The following is a 15,469-nucleotide window of genomic DNA, read 5'->3' as shown; positions in this document are numbered from 1 at the left end:
GGTCAGAACAACATCTTTCTGAAATAGATGAAATAGAATGCCAGAAATTGTATTGTAAGGAAAACGGTTAGAACATAAGAAAAACCTGGGTTATTTTTAGCAGTGGGATTAGCAATGTGGGCTATAATTAATTCACTCGGTAGAAGCATGTGTTGCAAGACAAGTTGCTAAACCCAATGAATGTCATAAATTGTTGAAGCAAAAAAGTCTCCTTTTGAAATAATGCCCTTCCTCTGTTTAATTAGTTCCTTTAGTTGCATTATATAAAACGGGCTTATCTTACATTAAAAGTTTTATGTGAAAAAGGTTTTAAAAAATTGGGGCTTTGTAGATCTGTTTATTTCTGGGTGACTTCAGTATGTTTGTGTGATTAAAAACAATGGCCTGTTTACAAGTATGAACTTAAGATCATGTTTGGTTATTCTCTCATATATCGCTGCTGGAAACCAGAATGTTTTGGATTGTTTTTTCTTCTCAAAATGGTATTTTTATCATCCTCAAACTTGCATAGAATATTTTTATAGATGACATTAAATATATACTTATTGACTTACTCATTTACTTATTTTCTAATTGGTTGATTTTAGATCAGCCAATTTAACAGTTTTTAGATCTAATCTACCAATCAAAAAATTTAAGGAGAATAAAATAAAATAGATAATAACATGTACATCAGGTGCAGCTGATCCAAAAACAGAATATAAATGGAATAAATAAAATATAAGTCTCTATTTCAGGATTTTTCAGACTGTGTTTTGTAGACTCCTAGAACTTTATGAGAATTTGTTGGGGTTCCATGATGTATTAAGCCCTTGCACCCTAATTCATGCAATGGAAAGGATGAAGGTATTTGTGCAATGACATTGCATAATGCTTTGCCTCTTGATCGGGATTCCAGGGTTATTTTTAAACTAACAGATTCTGATCTATTTGAGGTTCTTCTCCACTTTTATATGTTATTCTCTAAAGTCCCCTTCAGACATGCTCAATGGCCAGACAAAAAACTGAGACAATGAGATTGCAAATACAAACAAGCTTTCTTCACAAACTTCCTTCCACTGGCTGGGGAATAATGAGAGTGAAAGTCCACACATCTAAAAGTTACCGGAGTTGAGAAACACTGCTTTAGATATTTAAAAAGTCTTTTGAAAGATCTCTATGTTCTTACATGAGATCTTCAATCATTTAAAATGTTGATTAAACATTTGAGTTGTTGGTGCCCAGCAGCCAAAAAGTATGCATGAATAGAATGACTAAGAGGTAGTAGCTTTTCCTTTGTCTCCATATATTGTAAGAGAATGCCTGAAAGCACATTTCTAAATTGCCCTTCTTAAGTGATTAGAACCTTTTGGTGAAATCCTTCTATATACATCAACTAAACCACCTGTGTGCATTGATATTTTTAGGGCTTTCTGGAGCATCAAGTGCCAGCTCTTCTATGCGAAGTCCTGCATCCAAACATATCCACACATATACACATGCACATACACATTACATAAGTTAATATTGGAAATCAGGTATTCTCCTTCCCAAAGGATATATTTAGATTTGCCCGTAGAATAATCAGGCTTCAACAGCTCCCAATGTCTGAATCCAAGAGTTTCATAAAAATTTTCATCATTAATATTCTCCATGTATCAATCACTCTAAGGTCCTGGATATTTTTCTAGGTTGAGCTTTCCATCTCAGCTTCCCAAGTGTAAATTGAAAATAATTGTGACCAAGAAGATAAAGTATTATTATTTATGTTAAAGGTGCTTTTTAAGTCCATATTACCAATGATGAGAAGTCCAAAACAGGTATTAATTACTATTAGCAAAAATATATCATTTCTACCTTTTCTATGTAGATAATTTATCTATTTCTTCCCCTGCAATAGATTTATGAAGGAACTGTGCTTTTAGTTGTGCAGTTGGTTTGCTGCACAAAAGCACATTAAACTGCAGCAATGATTCAAAATAATTTTTAAACTCCTTTAGTTTGACTACAGTATAGGTATGTTTTTTTTTTTTTTTTTGTTAAATAAAAACGTATGATGTGGGAAATAGACTGTAGCTGAAGGACATTTAATTATCTTTCAGGCTGGGGCAATTATTTTGTGCAACTAGTATGGAATGCTCCTTTGAGGTTTTTTAATAGGTTCATTTGAAATGAATGGAAGGAAACACATAATTTTGTAATCAAAATGGTGTTTTTAACTCCTTTGCATTGCAAAGAAGCAACTGACACGTTACAATTGGTTGCAAGCATTATGCAAGTTACGTGCCAAGCTTTGAGAATAACATCAGCATCTGCTTATTTCCTCCAAAATGATCCCAATTAATAGCTCAAGAGTTCATAGCACGACTGTCTCAGACTTCTGGATCCAGTGGGTGTACTGGGAATTTTGTAGACATGTTGTAGACACTTCCACATGTAGGACTGTTGCATAGAGGTCTTTTTGCAAAATGATTGCCATAGAAGCACTTCCCTATTCACCAAGTGGTTGCCACCATAGTTATGTCAATCACAAAAGCCTGAAATGGCAGTCCTGCTTCACACTACTCCCACTAGGCTCTTTTGCCACTGTCTATGAATTTCGCTTCCCATTATGTTTTTTTCTGGAGAAACAATACAATGGATTTGAGCCTTCATTTTCATTTTTCTAAAGATGTCTATGAGACAAATGCTTTGCTTTCCAACATAAAAATTTCTTCTTTAAAAAACTTAATAAAAGCTAAAAAGATTAATCGTTTTGTGAAAGAATTTTCCTTCTCTGAAACAATGCCACCTGATTGGACCCAGGAGATATTCCTTTTCTTTTGCAGCATATGCTCTGTTAAACAATCTTCCTTCACCTCCATGCCCCAAACCTGCTAGTCTTTAGAATGTCATAAATATCTAATTCTTTCCTGCAGTGCTGTGTCCTGGATGAGAAGTATCTTCATCTGGGACAGAGTGTTGTAGTGAGTTTGTAATCACCTAAAAGTCTGTACCAGATTTTCAGCAATTCAGGTCATGGTTGACCCATAGGTGTTTTTTCAGGAGGCAGCTGGACTTTCTTGTGTTGTTGTTTTTTTTGAAGACATTTTGCTTCTCATTCAAGAAGCTTCTTCAGCTTTGACAGGATGGTGGGGAATGGAAGGATTTATATTATTTGCAGGCAGCTGATAATCTGCATTCTTTTAGAGCAGGGGTCTCAAACTCAATTTACCTGGGGGCCGCTGGAGGCAGAGTCTGGATGAGGTTGGGCCGCATAAGGGATTCCACAAAAAACGTTGTTAAAAAGATATCCTCAAATGTCATCAACAGTTAATGATTTCTCCAATACATGAACTGTCCTGAACACATGAATCATGAGCAGTTCCTCAGAACATGGCTTCTCCAGCTTACTCCTTGCTGCCAGAGACTTGACAACGCTTCCTCTCACATATCTGAGCCACATTTGGCTTGAGAGAGGAGGCACTTGAGACCCTCAGTATGGCTTGAAGATGATCATCAGTAAGTCTGGACCTGTACTTGGACTTGTTAAAGTTCAGGGTGGAGAAGAAGCCACAATGAGGAACGGCGGGCGGGACTTCCTTCATCCATCCCGCGGGCCGCACTAATATTATACTTTCATATCACGGTGGGGGACACAGGATATCGTCCTGCGGGCTGCAATTGGCCTGCGGGCCGCAAGTTTGAGACCCCTGTTTTAGAGGGTTGTTGAAGCACTTGAAGGTTTATCTGTGTCCTCAGGATCACCTGAGTAGTGCTCCTGGTTCCTGTAGTCTGCAAAAACAAATTGTAATCACCTGTTGAAGTTGTACTTTGATTTAATTAAATGTTGGAGGGGTGTGTGTGTGTGCTCACATATGTGTTATTGTAGGCAACCCTCAGTTGCATTATTGGAGTTGGGAAGCCATATACTGCAAATCAACTAAAGAAATACAAATTCAATATTTATTTATTCATTCATTTATTTAATTTCTATAGCTACCCAATCTCAACAAGTGACTCAGGGGTGGCATAATATCCCAGCAATGGATATTTATCATATCAAAAGGAAAAAAAGGCTTAAAGGACACATGGGAGGATGTCCCACTGAAACTGCTCATTGGTGCCGATGGGCACTCACGTTGTTTATCCTCACAGCAGTGATTTATCACATTCTTGCACATTGTCTAATTATAGACTGTAGACAAAAAGACGGCTGAAACATTTGTCTTGTGATTTATTTCTTTTATTTATATGTGTATTAGACAGGGATTATGGTCTTAAAGCTGGGAGTAGGGATAGCTGCTACTTTTTCAAGCCGATTAACTAAATATGGCACTTATAAGATTTGGAGTGAGAACCCGGGTCAAAGGAGGATGCAGACAGGTCATCCAGAATTGTACAATTAAAGAAATAGCTCCAAATATATTAACAGTGCTAAGAATAGTGAAAAGAGCTTGCTAAGTTATGCTTGGAAAAAAAATACCAGTAGCTCTGTGGAGATAGCAAAATGTCAGTCTTCAACAAAAATGTATATGTTCCACCATTTCACCAGGAAATTACTCAGAAGAGAGAGTCAGGTCTGAAACCTAAGAGTAATAGAAACAGAAATTCACTTCAGATGAGTATCAGTTTCCACAAGCAGATGAACTGTATCCTAGACTATTTAAGGCATCGTTCTGACTGATTCTTTATGTATTACCTATGAGAAATATGAGAGAGCTATTGAGGTACTGAACAATACAAATGTTGTCCCTGACTTCAAAAATGGAACAAAAGGAAGGTTCTTATATCATCATTCTAAGTATTTCCATACTCAAAATTATTCTAGCACAATCATAGACCTGATTTTTTTTAACCACTTTGAACAGCGTTGGCAGAACAAAAGTCAAATTGGATTTTTCAAGAGCAAATCAGATCTTTTTTTTTTTTAAATTGGGCATTTTTCTTAGTTGATTATAGCGATGCTGTAGAACAGGGGTGTCAAACTCAAGACCCGTGGGCCAGATCGCACCTGTGGGGTGTTTAGATCTGGCCCACGGGGCTGCCCTGGAAACAGTATAGGACTGGCCTGCAGTGCCTCCTTCAACCCTCTTGTGCTCTGTTTTCTCTGACAGAGGGTTGCAGGAGGCTGTACCAGCCGAAAATGGAGTTCAGGAGCCCATTTTCACTGGCAGAACGCTTGGACCACAGGTACCCCCCCAACACGAGTTGGTCAAGTAGGTCACACCCACCCTGGCCACACCCATCCTGAGGTCAAAGACAACCCTGGTGCGGCCCTCAATGAAATCGAGTTTGACACCCCTGCTGTAGAATAAAAGTTCAGCAATTGGTTTCCAGACAGAACCTGAGGATTTCCCCAGCTTAATAGTGGACAGTTCATCTTGGTGCTTGGTGAGCCACTGACAACAGGAGACAAACCCACTACTTTTGGGGTGGTTGCCCACAAGAAGTCCTTTTTTGGAGGCCAATCCCATTTGTGTCATTGCTCATTTCAAAAAATAAAGCTCCAGAGATGTTGCCTAGCAGAAGAAGACAGAAAACAAATCCAACCAAGCATGGATATATTCTTAGGTTCAGACTTATTCCATAGCAATTGGGGATGCAAAGTTCTTTTCATTTGTCCTATTTTATAGTTGTCCAGCTGCCTTCTTTAGGGTTAAAGAGAGTCAAATCTACCACCTGGTCACCGTGATCAGTTTGCACAGCATTTTGCTAACAAAGTTGCTTGGATTGACCAAAGTCTTGACTTCTCATGGCCAGAGTCTTTTATATGTTATCTGGAATTCCCTTTGGTCTGTGAAATTCAAGGAAGTGGGGGTGGGGGTTTCCAGACTGTCCACTGCCAAGGGTATAGATAGATCTGGGGAGTTTCTCAGTCATCTAGGTCAGGGGTCTCCAATCTTGACAACTTTAAGATTTGTGGACTTCAACTTTAAAGACTTGTGGACTTTCAGCTTTGCTGGCTGAAGGTCCCCAAGTCTTAAAGTTGCCAAGGTTGGAGACCCCTGATCCAGGTTGTCCCAAAGGTGCTTTTTCAAGAGGCAACTGTTTTTTCTTTGAAGACTTTTCACTTCTCATCTAAGAGGTTTCTTCAGCTGTAACAGGATTGTGTGTGGATAGGGTTTTTGTAGATTGGCACTCTGCCTGTAGATTGGAATCCTACCTGTCCCGGCCTGAGTAGGTGTGACCATTTGCATTGGGAAAATTGTAAACACTTCATTGTGGAAGAGAGAATTGCCCACAAACTTGAAGAAAGCCAATGATCCAAACCCTGGATTTTTTCTAATGGCTTTAAATAACTACTGGCCAGTTTCGAGCCTAACGTGATGACAAAAATGATTCTGTTGTGAGCATGAGAATTACTGCTTTTGAAAATCAATAATGAATTTATTAGCAATTCTTTTGCAAGTTATATTCAATACTGTATATGGTTTGAATATGTTGTACTACAGACAAATCTCTCTGAACTGAATTACAGATTTTAAGCTTTGTCATCTACAAAAACATCCTTTACAGAACCTCAACAGTTCTGAGATATTTGAGTGCTTGTTTTCTAAATATTTAATCAATGTGGTTATTTCATTTAATCCACCAGTCCAAGTTATAATGGCTCAGATTTGACCTCAGACTATATTGAGCTCCACATAGATTTTTGTAGAATTAGAACTGAAATGGACAACAACAAAATCATTCTTTATAGAATGATTTTAAAATATGGGGTTTCCAAATTAAATTGATGAGTTTGTTCTGTTATAAATAGCATTGAAAAACAGAATACCTTAAGTAATATGTCACAACGTGCATTTTTTCAGAAGCGTAATCTTTTACAATGAATATGATATTCAGTCCTTTTATGGTTAGGTCAAATATTGCAGTTAGATAATTATGTCCAAAATCAGCATTTCAAAAATATAGCATGCATCCTGCACATACCCAGTTCTACACCTGTATGAATTGGGAGTTGGGAGTGAATAATGTCTTCCTACAGGGATGTTAAAATTGTCAGATGAACTTAAGATTTCTGTCTCAAACCAAAGGTCAGTCTAATCAAGACTTCTTTGCAAGCCAGACAGTTCCATGACACTGAATACATTTGTTACCTCTTTTATCCATCTACACTTCCAATTGTTGCCAATCCTTTTACTTGTTACATTTTACAATCTCTGACAATGAAAATGGAAACTTCCAGAGGAGATATGTTTCTTTTCAGTGAAAATATTTTCCTAGCCCAGTGGAAGTCAGATAATAAAAACGTATCTCTTTTAGAAATTTACTTTCTTGTATGTTTAGTTTGATGTGCGTTTGCTTTTAAAAAAAATAAAAGCATTAGAATTTCTATGTGTCTATAGATTTGAATTCATGTTTATGTAAAATATGATGTTTATCTTTGCTAGAAAATTCCCAGCCAAGGGTTTATTCTTAATAAATTAATAATAAAGTAATAAATCTGGAAAATATCAGCTTAGAGAAAACTATCCTCAACACAATTCAGCTGTGTGAATGCATTTACCGTGTTTCTCATAAAATAAGGCCGGTTGTTGTTTTTTCTTGAGCCCCCAAAAAACGGCTAGGACGTCTTTTTGGGGGTGACTTAATTTCTTCCCCCACGCACACCTTCACCTAGAGTGCCCCATGCGCACTCACCTCTCCATGAGGCTGCCACTGGAAGTTCCCCAAAGGTAGAATCACCAGCCGCTTCTATCGGCCGGTAGAAGCGGCCTCGGGGCAAGCACCCATGCGCACTCACCTCACCACAAAGCTGTTTCTATCAGCCAATGGAAGCTCCCCAAAGGCAGAGTCACCAGCCGCTTTGGGGTGAGGCGTGGCTGCCCACAGGGTGCTCCTGAGAAAAGCGCCCCACGCACACTCTCCTCGAGGCTGTTTCTATCGGCCGATGGAAGCTCCCAAAAGGCAGAGTCACTAGCCGCTTCCATCGGCCAATAGAAACGGCTTCATGGCGAGGGGAGTGCACATGGGAGAACGGCTGCAAACTTTTCTTAGCAGAAGGGAAGCAAGATGAGTTTCTCTCTCTCTCTCTCTCTCTCTCTCTCTCTCTCTCTCTCTCTCTCTCTCTCACACACACACACACACACACACACACACACACACACACACACACACACCCTACTAGCCCTCGTCCTTGCACCGGGTCAGCCAAGCCTTTCTGGCAAGGGAAAGTTTCAGCATCTGCGGGGTGCCCACTGCCGCCCTCCCCTCCCCAGGCCAGACATTTCCAGGCACCCTGCCAAAGTCCCAGGGCAGTTTAAAATATGCTTTGGGTAGAATCCCCAAAGCCCTTTCAAAAAGCTTACCAAATTTTAATCTCTAATATAACAGGAGAAATGATTCAGTATATGGTATAGTAATCCTATTTAGCAATGCATTTAAATTACCAAGAACATTCTTCCTTGCAGCCAAGTCTCTCCACTTCTAAGAATAATTTGGGAGTTGAGTCTTAATATTTTACTCGCTCTAGAAACAGTATAAATTATTAGCAAATTCCACTTACAATAGAAACTCCTAGCCAAACTTCTCTGGACTGTGAAGCATTCTCCAAGAATTTAAAGTCTTGTAGCCCTGGTGCTGGTGATTTAGAGGTGCCAAGAAATAGTAACAACTATTTCTTAGGAATAAAAAAAAAAATTCTGAATGTTTTAGAGAGACCTTGCTTAATTTAGGACAGGGGTATCAAACTCACATCGTCCTGAGTCACATGACGTATTGGGACTTTTTTCCCCTTCACTAAATAAAGGGCATGACCAGTACGTGACGCGAGTTTGATAGCCCTGGTTTAGGACATTAGCAAATTCCAGACAACTCTAAATATTGTGAACTTAGAAATATATACAGAATATACTTACAACTTTCCACAGCTCTTCAGCGTATAAAGTTGTCTAATTTATAGAGTTGCTTCAACCTTTATAGAGTTGCAGACATTGACTATTGGATCTTTATACAGCTTTCTATTAAATGAACAAATATTCATCAGTATGATGTACTCTGCCAACTTAGAATCAAATATGAGAGGGAATTGGAAACACTTGCTTTTTCTTTTTCAAATAAAAGTTGCAATCTCAGTTTCATTAGATTTAGAATCTGATACATGTATCTTACAAATCCCATATTCCCCCTTTTACTAAAAATATTTTCAATTGTATTTAGTTTTATTTGTAACTAGTAATAACTTTACACAACTTATCTGAAATTAGTTAATGTGATTTCCTTCCATTGCAGTGATCAAATATTAATATTTAAGTACTACTGTTGACTTTTTACCTGTTGCTAACATGCTGCTATGTTACAAATGAGTATATATGCTATTTTCTTTCTGTCAATATGTCTTCCTTGCTTTTCATCAAATTCCCAATGTTTCTCTTTTAAACATTCAAAAAGTCCTTCCTTCCTATTCAAGGTGGCAAACTCCTTCCTACTCCTTCCTATTTTTCCAACCACCACCACCCTTGGAGGTGGGTTAGGCTGAGAGAGAGTGATTGGGTCAAGGTCATCCAACTAGCTTTTATGCCTAAGGCAGGACTAGAACTCAGTTTCCTGGTTTCTAGTCTTAACCTTAACCAGTAGACCAAACTAGTTTTCCTACTAGAAATCATACTAGAAAACTCAACCATGACCAAAGTGACTGAGGCACTACCATGTTCAGGTCATGGCTTTAATGAATAGGTCAAGAAAATATATATAGCCCTCTTTTTTTCCTTCTGTTTTTGCAGAGTTGTTCACAACACTCCATCATTTCCAGCAGCAGAAAGAGAAGTCAACTCTCTCTTATTTTTCTAAACTGATTGAAGAAGATTAGTTGAAGCTAGCACAAGCCTGGCTGTTTAGGGTTAAAAGTAGCCCTGATGAATTCCGCTGTTGACTGGGTTTGGGGAGAATGCTCTCTTTAATACTGTGCCATACTAACATAGTCATAAGGTAGTAGTAAGAATATTATTATTACAGCAATGACTTGCTTCAACAAGCCTTAATGAAATGGACTTAAAATTCAGTGGACAAAATTTGTGCCAATGCCTTCTTTCCAAATAGTAGACAGAATAAAGAATATTCAAACCAGTCTAGACATAATTACACTAATAGAGTAAATGATGTAAATGACATCCTTTTAGTTTGAACAGACGATGTCTCTCTTTTGATATATTGAGGTCTTGAAGTATCATTGGCACAATGTTTCATCAATCCAGCATAATCTTAATTCCATTAAGGAATGATCTTTTTCATTGCTTAGATGTTTAAACTTTATAGATGTTGGAGATAATTCAGCATTCCTTCCATTGAAGAAACCTATCCTGGATCCAAGCTTTTATATATAAATAATGTATCCTAGTCTCAAGCATTTTTCAATTTTGTTTGTTTGTTTTTACCCACCTTTATTGTTTTTTTTAAATAACTTGAGATGGTGTACATAACTAATACTCTTTCCTTCTCCTATTTTGCCTAAGCACACCCCTCAGAGAAAGTGACTGGCCTAAAGTCACCCAGTTAACTTTAAAGCCACAGGTGGCAGTAGAACGTATAGACCAGAGGTCTCCAACCTTGGCAACTTTAAGACTTGTGGACTTCAACTCCCAGAATTCTCCAGCCAGCATGCTGGCTGGAGAATTCTGGGAGTTGAAGTTCACAAGTCTTAAAGTTGCCAAGGTTGGAGACCTCTGGTAGACTTCTAATTTCTAGTGTGGTGCCTTAACCACCATGAAACCAACTGGCTAGAAATTAGAAGTCTATACATTCTACTGCCACCTGAAGCTTTAAAGAGGCTTTCCACCTTTGCATAATTGTGAATTGTTTAGGTCCTAGACCACAATTTAAAAGTTACAGACTCAGAAATTATCTTGTGGCTTCCCAGAAGATATAGGAAATGATGTGGGTTGGGGATTTAGTTCACAACACCTAAGGAGAACACCAGGTTGGTAAAGATTGTTATTACTTACTTATTTATTTGTATCCCACCTTTATTATTTCTACCAATAACTCAAGGCAGTGAACACATACAATACTTTCCCCCCTTCTATTTTCTCCACAACTCTGTGATGGTTGTAGTTGTGGTCTTGGGTTGGGCTGAGAGAGAGTGAATGGCCCAAGGTCACCCAGCTGACTTTAATGGCTAAGGCAGAACTTGAACTTAAAATCTTCTGCTTTCTAGCCCAGTGCCTTAACCACTAGACCCAACTGGCTCTGTATGTTATAAAATTGTTCATATAAAATGAGCGATGTAGTCTATCTTCTTTCTTCCATTGCTAGAAATTAATGACTTTTTAAAAATCTTGTATTAAATTTATTGTGTTACATTGCAGGCTATTGTATTTCTGGAAATAATTTTGTTACAAATAGCCTAGCCTGACCCTAGACAAATTGAATACAGCTTTAGTGATAGCTTGGGCTAACTCAGCTATCTTTGGATTACAGGAAACATTTTCTTGTGAGATCTCATATATAACATTTCATGCATTTTGGACATTGAGAAATTAATCTAAATGTTATATTGAATTATTTCTCACTGAGTACCTTCTTAATTGGTCCATTACTTCAGTCAAGAGGTATGGTGGCAGCATGTACACCTTGAGGTACAGTACTGCCTTACCAAGTAAGTGCTTTAGAAGCATACCAAGTCATTAACTGTGAAGCCTTTATCACAAGTAGGCAAGGAACTTATTTGAGTTGACTAGGAAGCATATGTCCATTTTTCATTCTTCACAACAGATCCAAAGATGTAAAAATTGTTATCAATGTAAAAGTAGAGTAACATGTGGCATAATGCTTGTTTCAGGGGGCAACAATTATAATGAAAACTAAACTAACGTCTTCTATTGCTAGGAAGAATACAGCTAAATATATAGTAAACATAGTAATATTTATATTATAATTCTACTGGTATAATATATAATAAAAATATATAGTAAAAGTTGCTTTGGACGCCTGCAGTGTTTTATTTCCCTTTCCATCTGCCATAGCAGCATGTCTTCTCAGAGAATGTAGACTAATAGTATAAGCAGCACAGTTGTCATACCTCTTCTGGAGTTTTTCTGAAAATTAAACGTTGTTACCCCCATGGTCTTGCAAGCTGCAGCACAGCATTGCAAGAATTAGTCCTCAGAACTGGGCTTTTAAAGGTTAGAAAGCAGAGTGATATGACATGCTTAATTAGTTCAAAAACTAATCAGCTTTGCTAAAACACCAGCAGTAAATTGAAAACAGCGCAGTTGGATCCACCTCAGTATTTAACCCATGGAGAAGAAACTTTACAGATGTCATTCATTCTGACAACTTTATTTAAGTTCTTCTTAAATGGCATGGTCACCAAGATCAAAGATCTTTTTTAAAAAATTGGCATGACTCCTTTGAGTAGCAGGAGTGATTTGGTGCCTTGGATGTCTCTCAGTTGGCCAATTGTCATAATCTGTTGAGGAATGGCAGATTCTGTTTCCCTTTTTTAAAATTTTGTCTTTAAAAGTTGTCGATAATTTGGTTCCATAATTGATAAACTGTCTGGAAAAGATACATGAAATTATTCCTATTTTTTGTACAGTTTTCCTTTGTGATATTTGCATGTCCTTTTTTTCCAGTGATATGTAGTTTTGTGAATGCTTTTCTCTGTTGCGTGTGCTGATGTGCACATTCTCATTTGAAAAGTCTTAAGTGAAAAATGTTCTTGTGTCCATTTCTCTTGATGTATCTTGGCATCTTTTCTGACATTCCAAGAATGCCTTACCTTCCAGAAAGACCCACATTTACTATAGCCCCCTTTTTTCCTGAAACTCTTTTGTGTTGATAAAATAGAAAGTTTCAATGTTGGGAGTTACTTCAGTATATTTTAGACTTTGTGAAGACCTGACTTCTCAATCTGACAAATGAAAGAAGTCAAGAATAACCTGAAGAGGATGCCTAGAAATATCTCTAAGATGGGCTGTGGTTATATAGGTTGCACTTTTTAAATTCTTGTATTTCATGTCTGCTAAAATCCTAAAACTACCTCTTATTTTATGTATACGTATACATGGCACAAAAAGTAATATGGCACATAAAAGTCAACTTTGGTTTCTTTCTCCCCTCTTTCTTCTCTGTAGTCAGCAGCAGAATATGTGAAGTCCCGCTTACCAGAAGTCCTAAAGCAACATCTTCAGGATTATGAGAAAGATAAGGAGAACAGTGTACTATCCTATCAAACCATCCTGGAGCAACAAATTCTCTCAATCGACCGAGAAATGCTGGAAAAATTGACTGTATCCTATGATGAGGCAGGTATGTTGGTTGACAATTTAAGTGTGGCCACAGTTTTGTGGCTCAGTTCCACGTAGCAGGTATTTTTACCTAGGTATTCTTTGAAACCAGCTATTTAATGATGCATTATGATATGCTCCTTTCTGTATTACTCTCATATAACAGAAGCATTATTACATTAATGTATCTATGTTTTATATTACTTTGACATTCTCCAGGCCAAGCATTAGTTGGCATATTCAGCCAAGCAGATAGAATGCTGAACTAAATAGTATACTTCCTTTTTAAAAAGGCGGTTGACTCTTCACATCATTAGCATCATTAGTATTATTTTTTCATATTGCAGAAAAATAGCGATTTCAGTAGAATTCTCCACCTTTTCTACTTGTTTCCTTTAACCAAATCTTGATCATTTCCTGTAATGTCAATTCCTTCAGTCAACCCTGAAAAGGATATGCTAATTTGGTACAATATATGCTGCATAGTCAGAATTCATATTAATTTATTCTGAAGAGATTTTGCTTCATTAGTCACCACAGTATTCTCTGTGGATGATTATGAGATTATTTGCCCACTTGAATTTTTGGATTTTTAAAAATATAAAACAATGAGAAAATTGCATGCCCCAAACTAAATGCACAATAGTATTTTTAGTATCTGTTTTCTTAGTAATGCCATACTGAAATATTTTGTACCCCACCCAGAAAAAAAGAGAAGCATAATGTAAGATGGCAGCTAAGATCCTGAGAAATTTGAGGGGATGGCAGGAAGCAGCCATCTTGTTTTGCTTCTCAGTATTTGTCTTTATGATGATTGTTCATACAATTTGTGGCAGACATTTTGTGTGAATACTCATAGCATGTTTCAGAATTTCAAATATACTGACAACTTTACATGCTCAGTTCATCGTCCTATTTTTTGTTTCCAGTCCTGAAATTGTTTAGGGGATAAAAAAAGGGATAAAATAGGAAATTGTGTTTATATATTATTCACAACATTTCTTTATACCTTTCTAATCTTACAAACCATATTTGCTTCTTCCAGCTGGGGAAACTGGATTCTGTACTATACAATCTACAGTATCTTCTATAGAATTCCTTCCATGACAGGAGTTCATTCTGGACATGATGAGGGAGATAAAAATGCTAAGGAAAGGTATACACAAAACTAGCATTCTTATTTTCCCCTCACATTTTCCCCATATAATTTTTAGTACCACTCAAGTATGCTATGTTCTACAACAACATTCTTGCATCTACAAATTATTATGTCAGCTCAGTAATGATACAGGAATTTCTCATTCAACACCGCTAATTGGGACTGGAAACTCCGTTGTTAAGTGATACAATTGTAAGATGAAAAACCATGTGACTGCACCACTTAGCAACAGCAGTTCTAATTGCTGTCATTAAGCGGGGATCATGTGTGTTATTAAGAGGCCTCACGTGACTATGACTTGTGACTTACTGCCAGCTTTCCATTGTCTTTACTTAGCAGAAGCTGGAAGTGAAGGTCACAAATAGTGATCACATGACCATGGAATGCCACCAGAGCCATAAATGTGAGGATTATTTATAACTCCCAGTCATTCAGCACCATTGCAACTTCAAATGGTCACCAAACAAGTGGTCATTCAGGTAGCACCAGCTATATCCACAAGTTTTTCAAGTTTTGATACAAAAAAACCATCCATTTTTTGTTTGGATAATAAAAAGAAACAAGAAATAACAAGAAACCTTTTTTTTTTAATTTGCATGCAATGTGAGTCCCTTTACCTACTCCTCTGTTTTGAATATGAAGAACGGTTACAGGAACTGGGCATGGGTAGTCTAATGAAGAGAAGGACCAGGGGAGACATGATAGCAGTGTTCCAATATTTGAGGGGCTGTCACAGAGAGGAAGGGCTCAAGCTATTTTCTAAAGCAGGGGTCTCCAATCTTTTGGACCTCAGGGACCACCAAAGTCATAATTTTAAATTCCAGGGACCAATAACCATTTCTGTGGGTGTGGCCTAATTTGTGGGTGTGGCTTGGTGGTCATGTGACTGGCTGGGCATGGCTTGTATGTAAATATTATAAATATTGATATAAATATTGATTTTTTTTATAAAAAAGAGCAACTTTTACCCAAAATTAGGCAAAGCAGGCAGGCAGATTGAGTTGCTCACAGAATCATTCATTGATCTATCTATCTGCCATTGGCTAGCTCAGTCTGTCATATAAAATTTGCTTGCAGTGAGTCTGCACTGAATAATAGAAATTTCAGTCCTAAGGGAGGT

The 15,469-nt window shown here is 37.5% G+C and overlaps 1 protein-coding gene across 8 annotated transcripts in view; it reads left to right on the top strand.

The window, feature by feature from the left end:
- PPM1L (protein phosphatase, Mg2+/Mn2+ dependent 1L) overlaps window positions 1–15,469 on the top strand; it is a 191,807-nt gene that overhangs the window by 117,565 nt on the left and 58,773 nt on the right. For 5 of the 8 annotated variants that reach the window (XM_026665862.2, XM_026665843.2, XM_026665835.2 and 2 more), the window contains one exon: window positions 13,038–13,212. In XM_026665862.2, the coding sequence (XP_026521647.1) occupies window positions 13,038–13,212 (175 nt within the window). The remainder of the gene's footprint in view (window positions 1–13,037; window positions 13,213–15,469) is intronic. The other 3 variants (XM_087965255.1, XM_087965254.1, XM_087965253.1) reach the window with 1 other exon arrangement.

The sequence above is a fragment of the Notechis scutatus genome, chromosome 4 (assembly GCF_049901735.1).
Source record: "Notechis scutatus isolate UNSWTSFEM ecotype Mainland chromosome 4, rNotScu1.2, whole genome shotgun sequence".
In the NCBI taxonomy this organism is placed as follows: Eukaryota; Metazoa; Chordata; class Lepidosauria; order Squamata; family Elapidae; genus Notechis; species Notechis scutatus.
The sequence above is the reverse complement of the archived record's forward strand: the minus strand, read 5'-3'. Positions and strand labels throughout refer to the sequence as shown.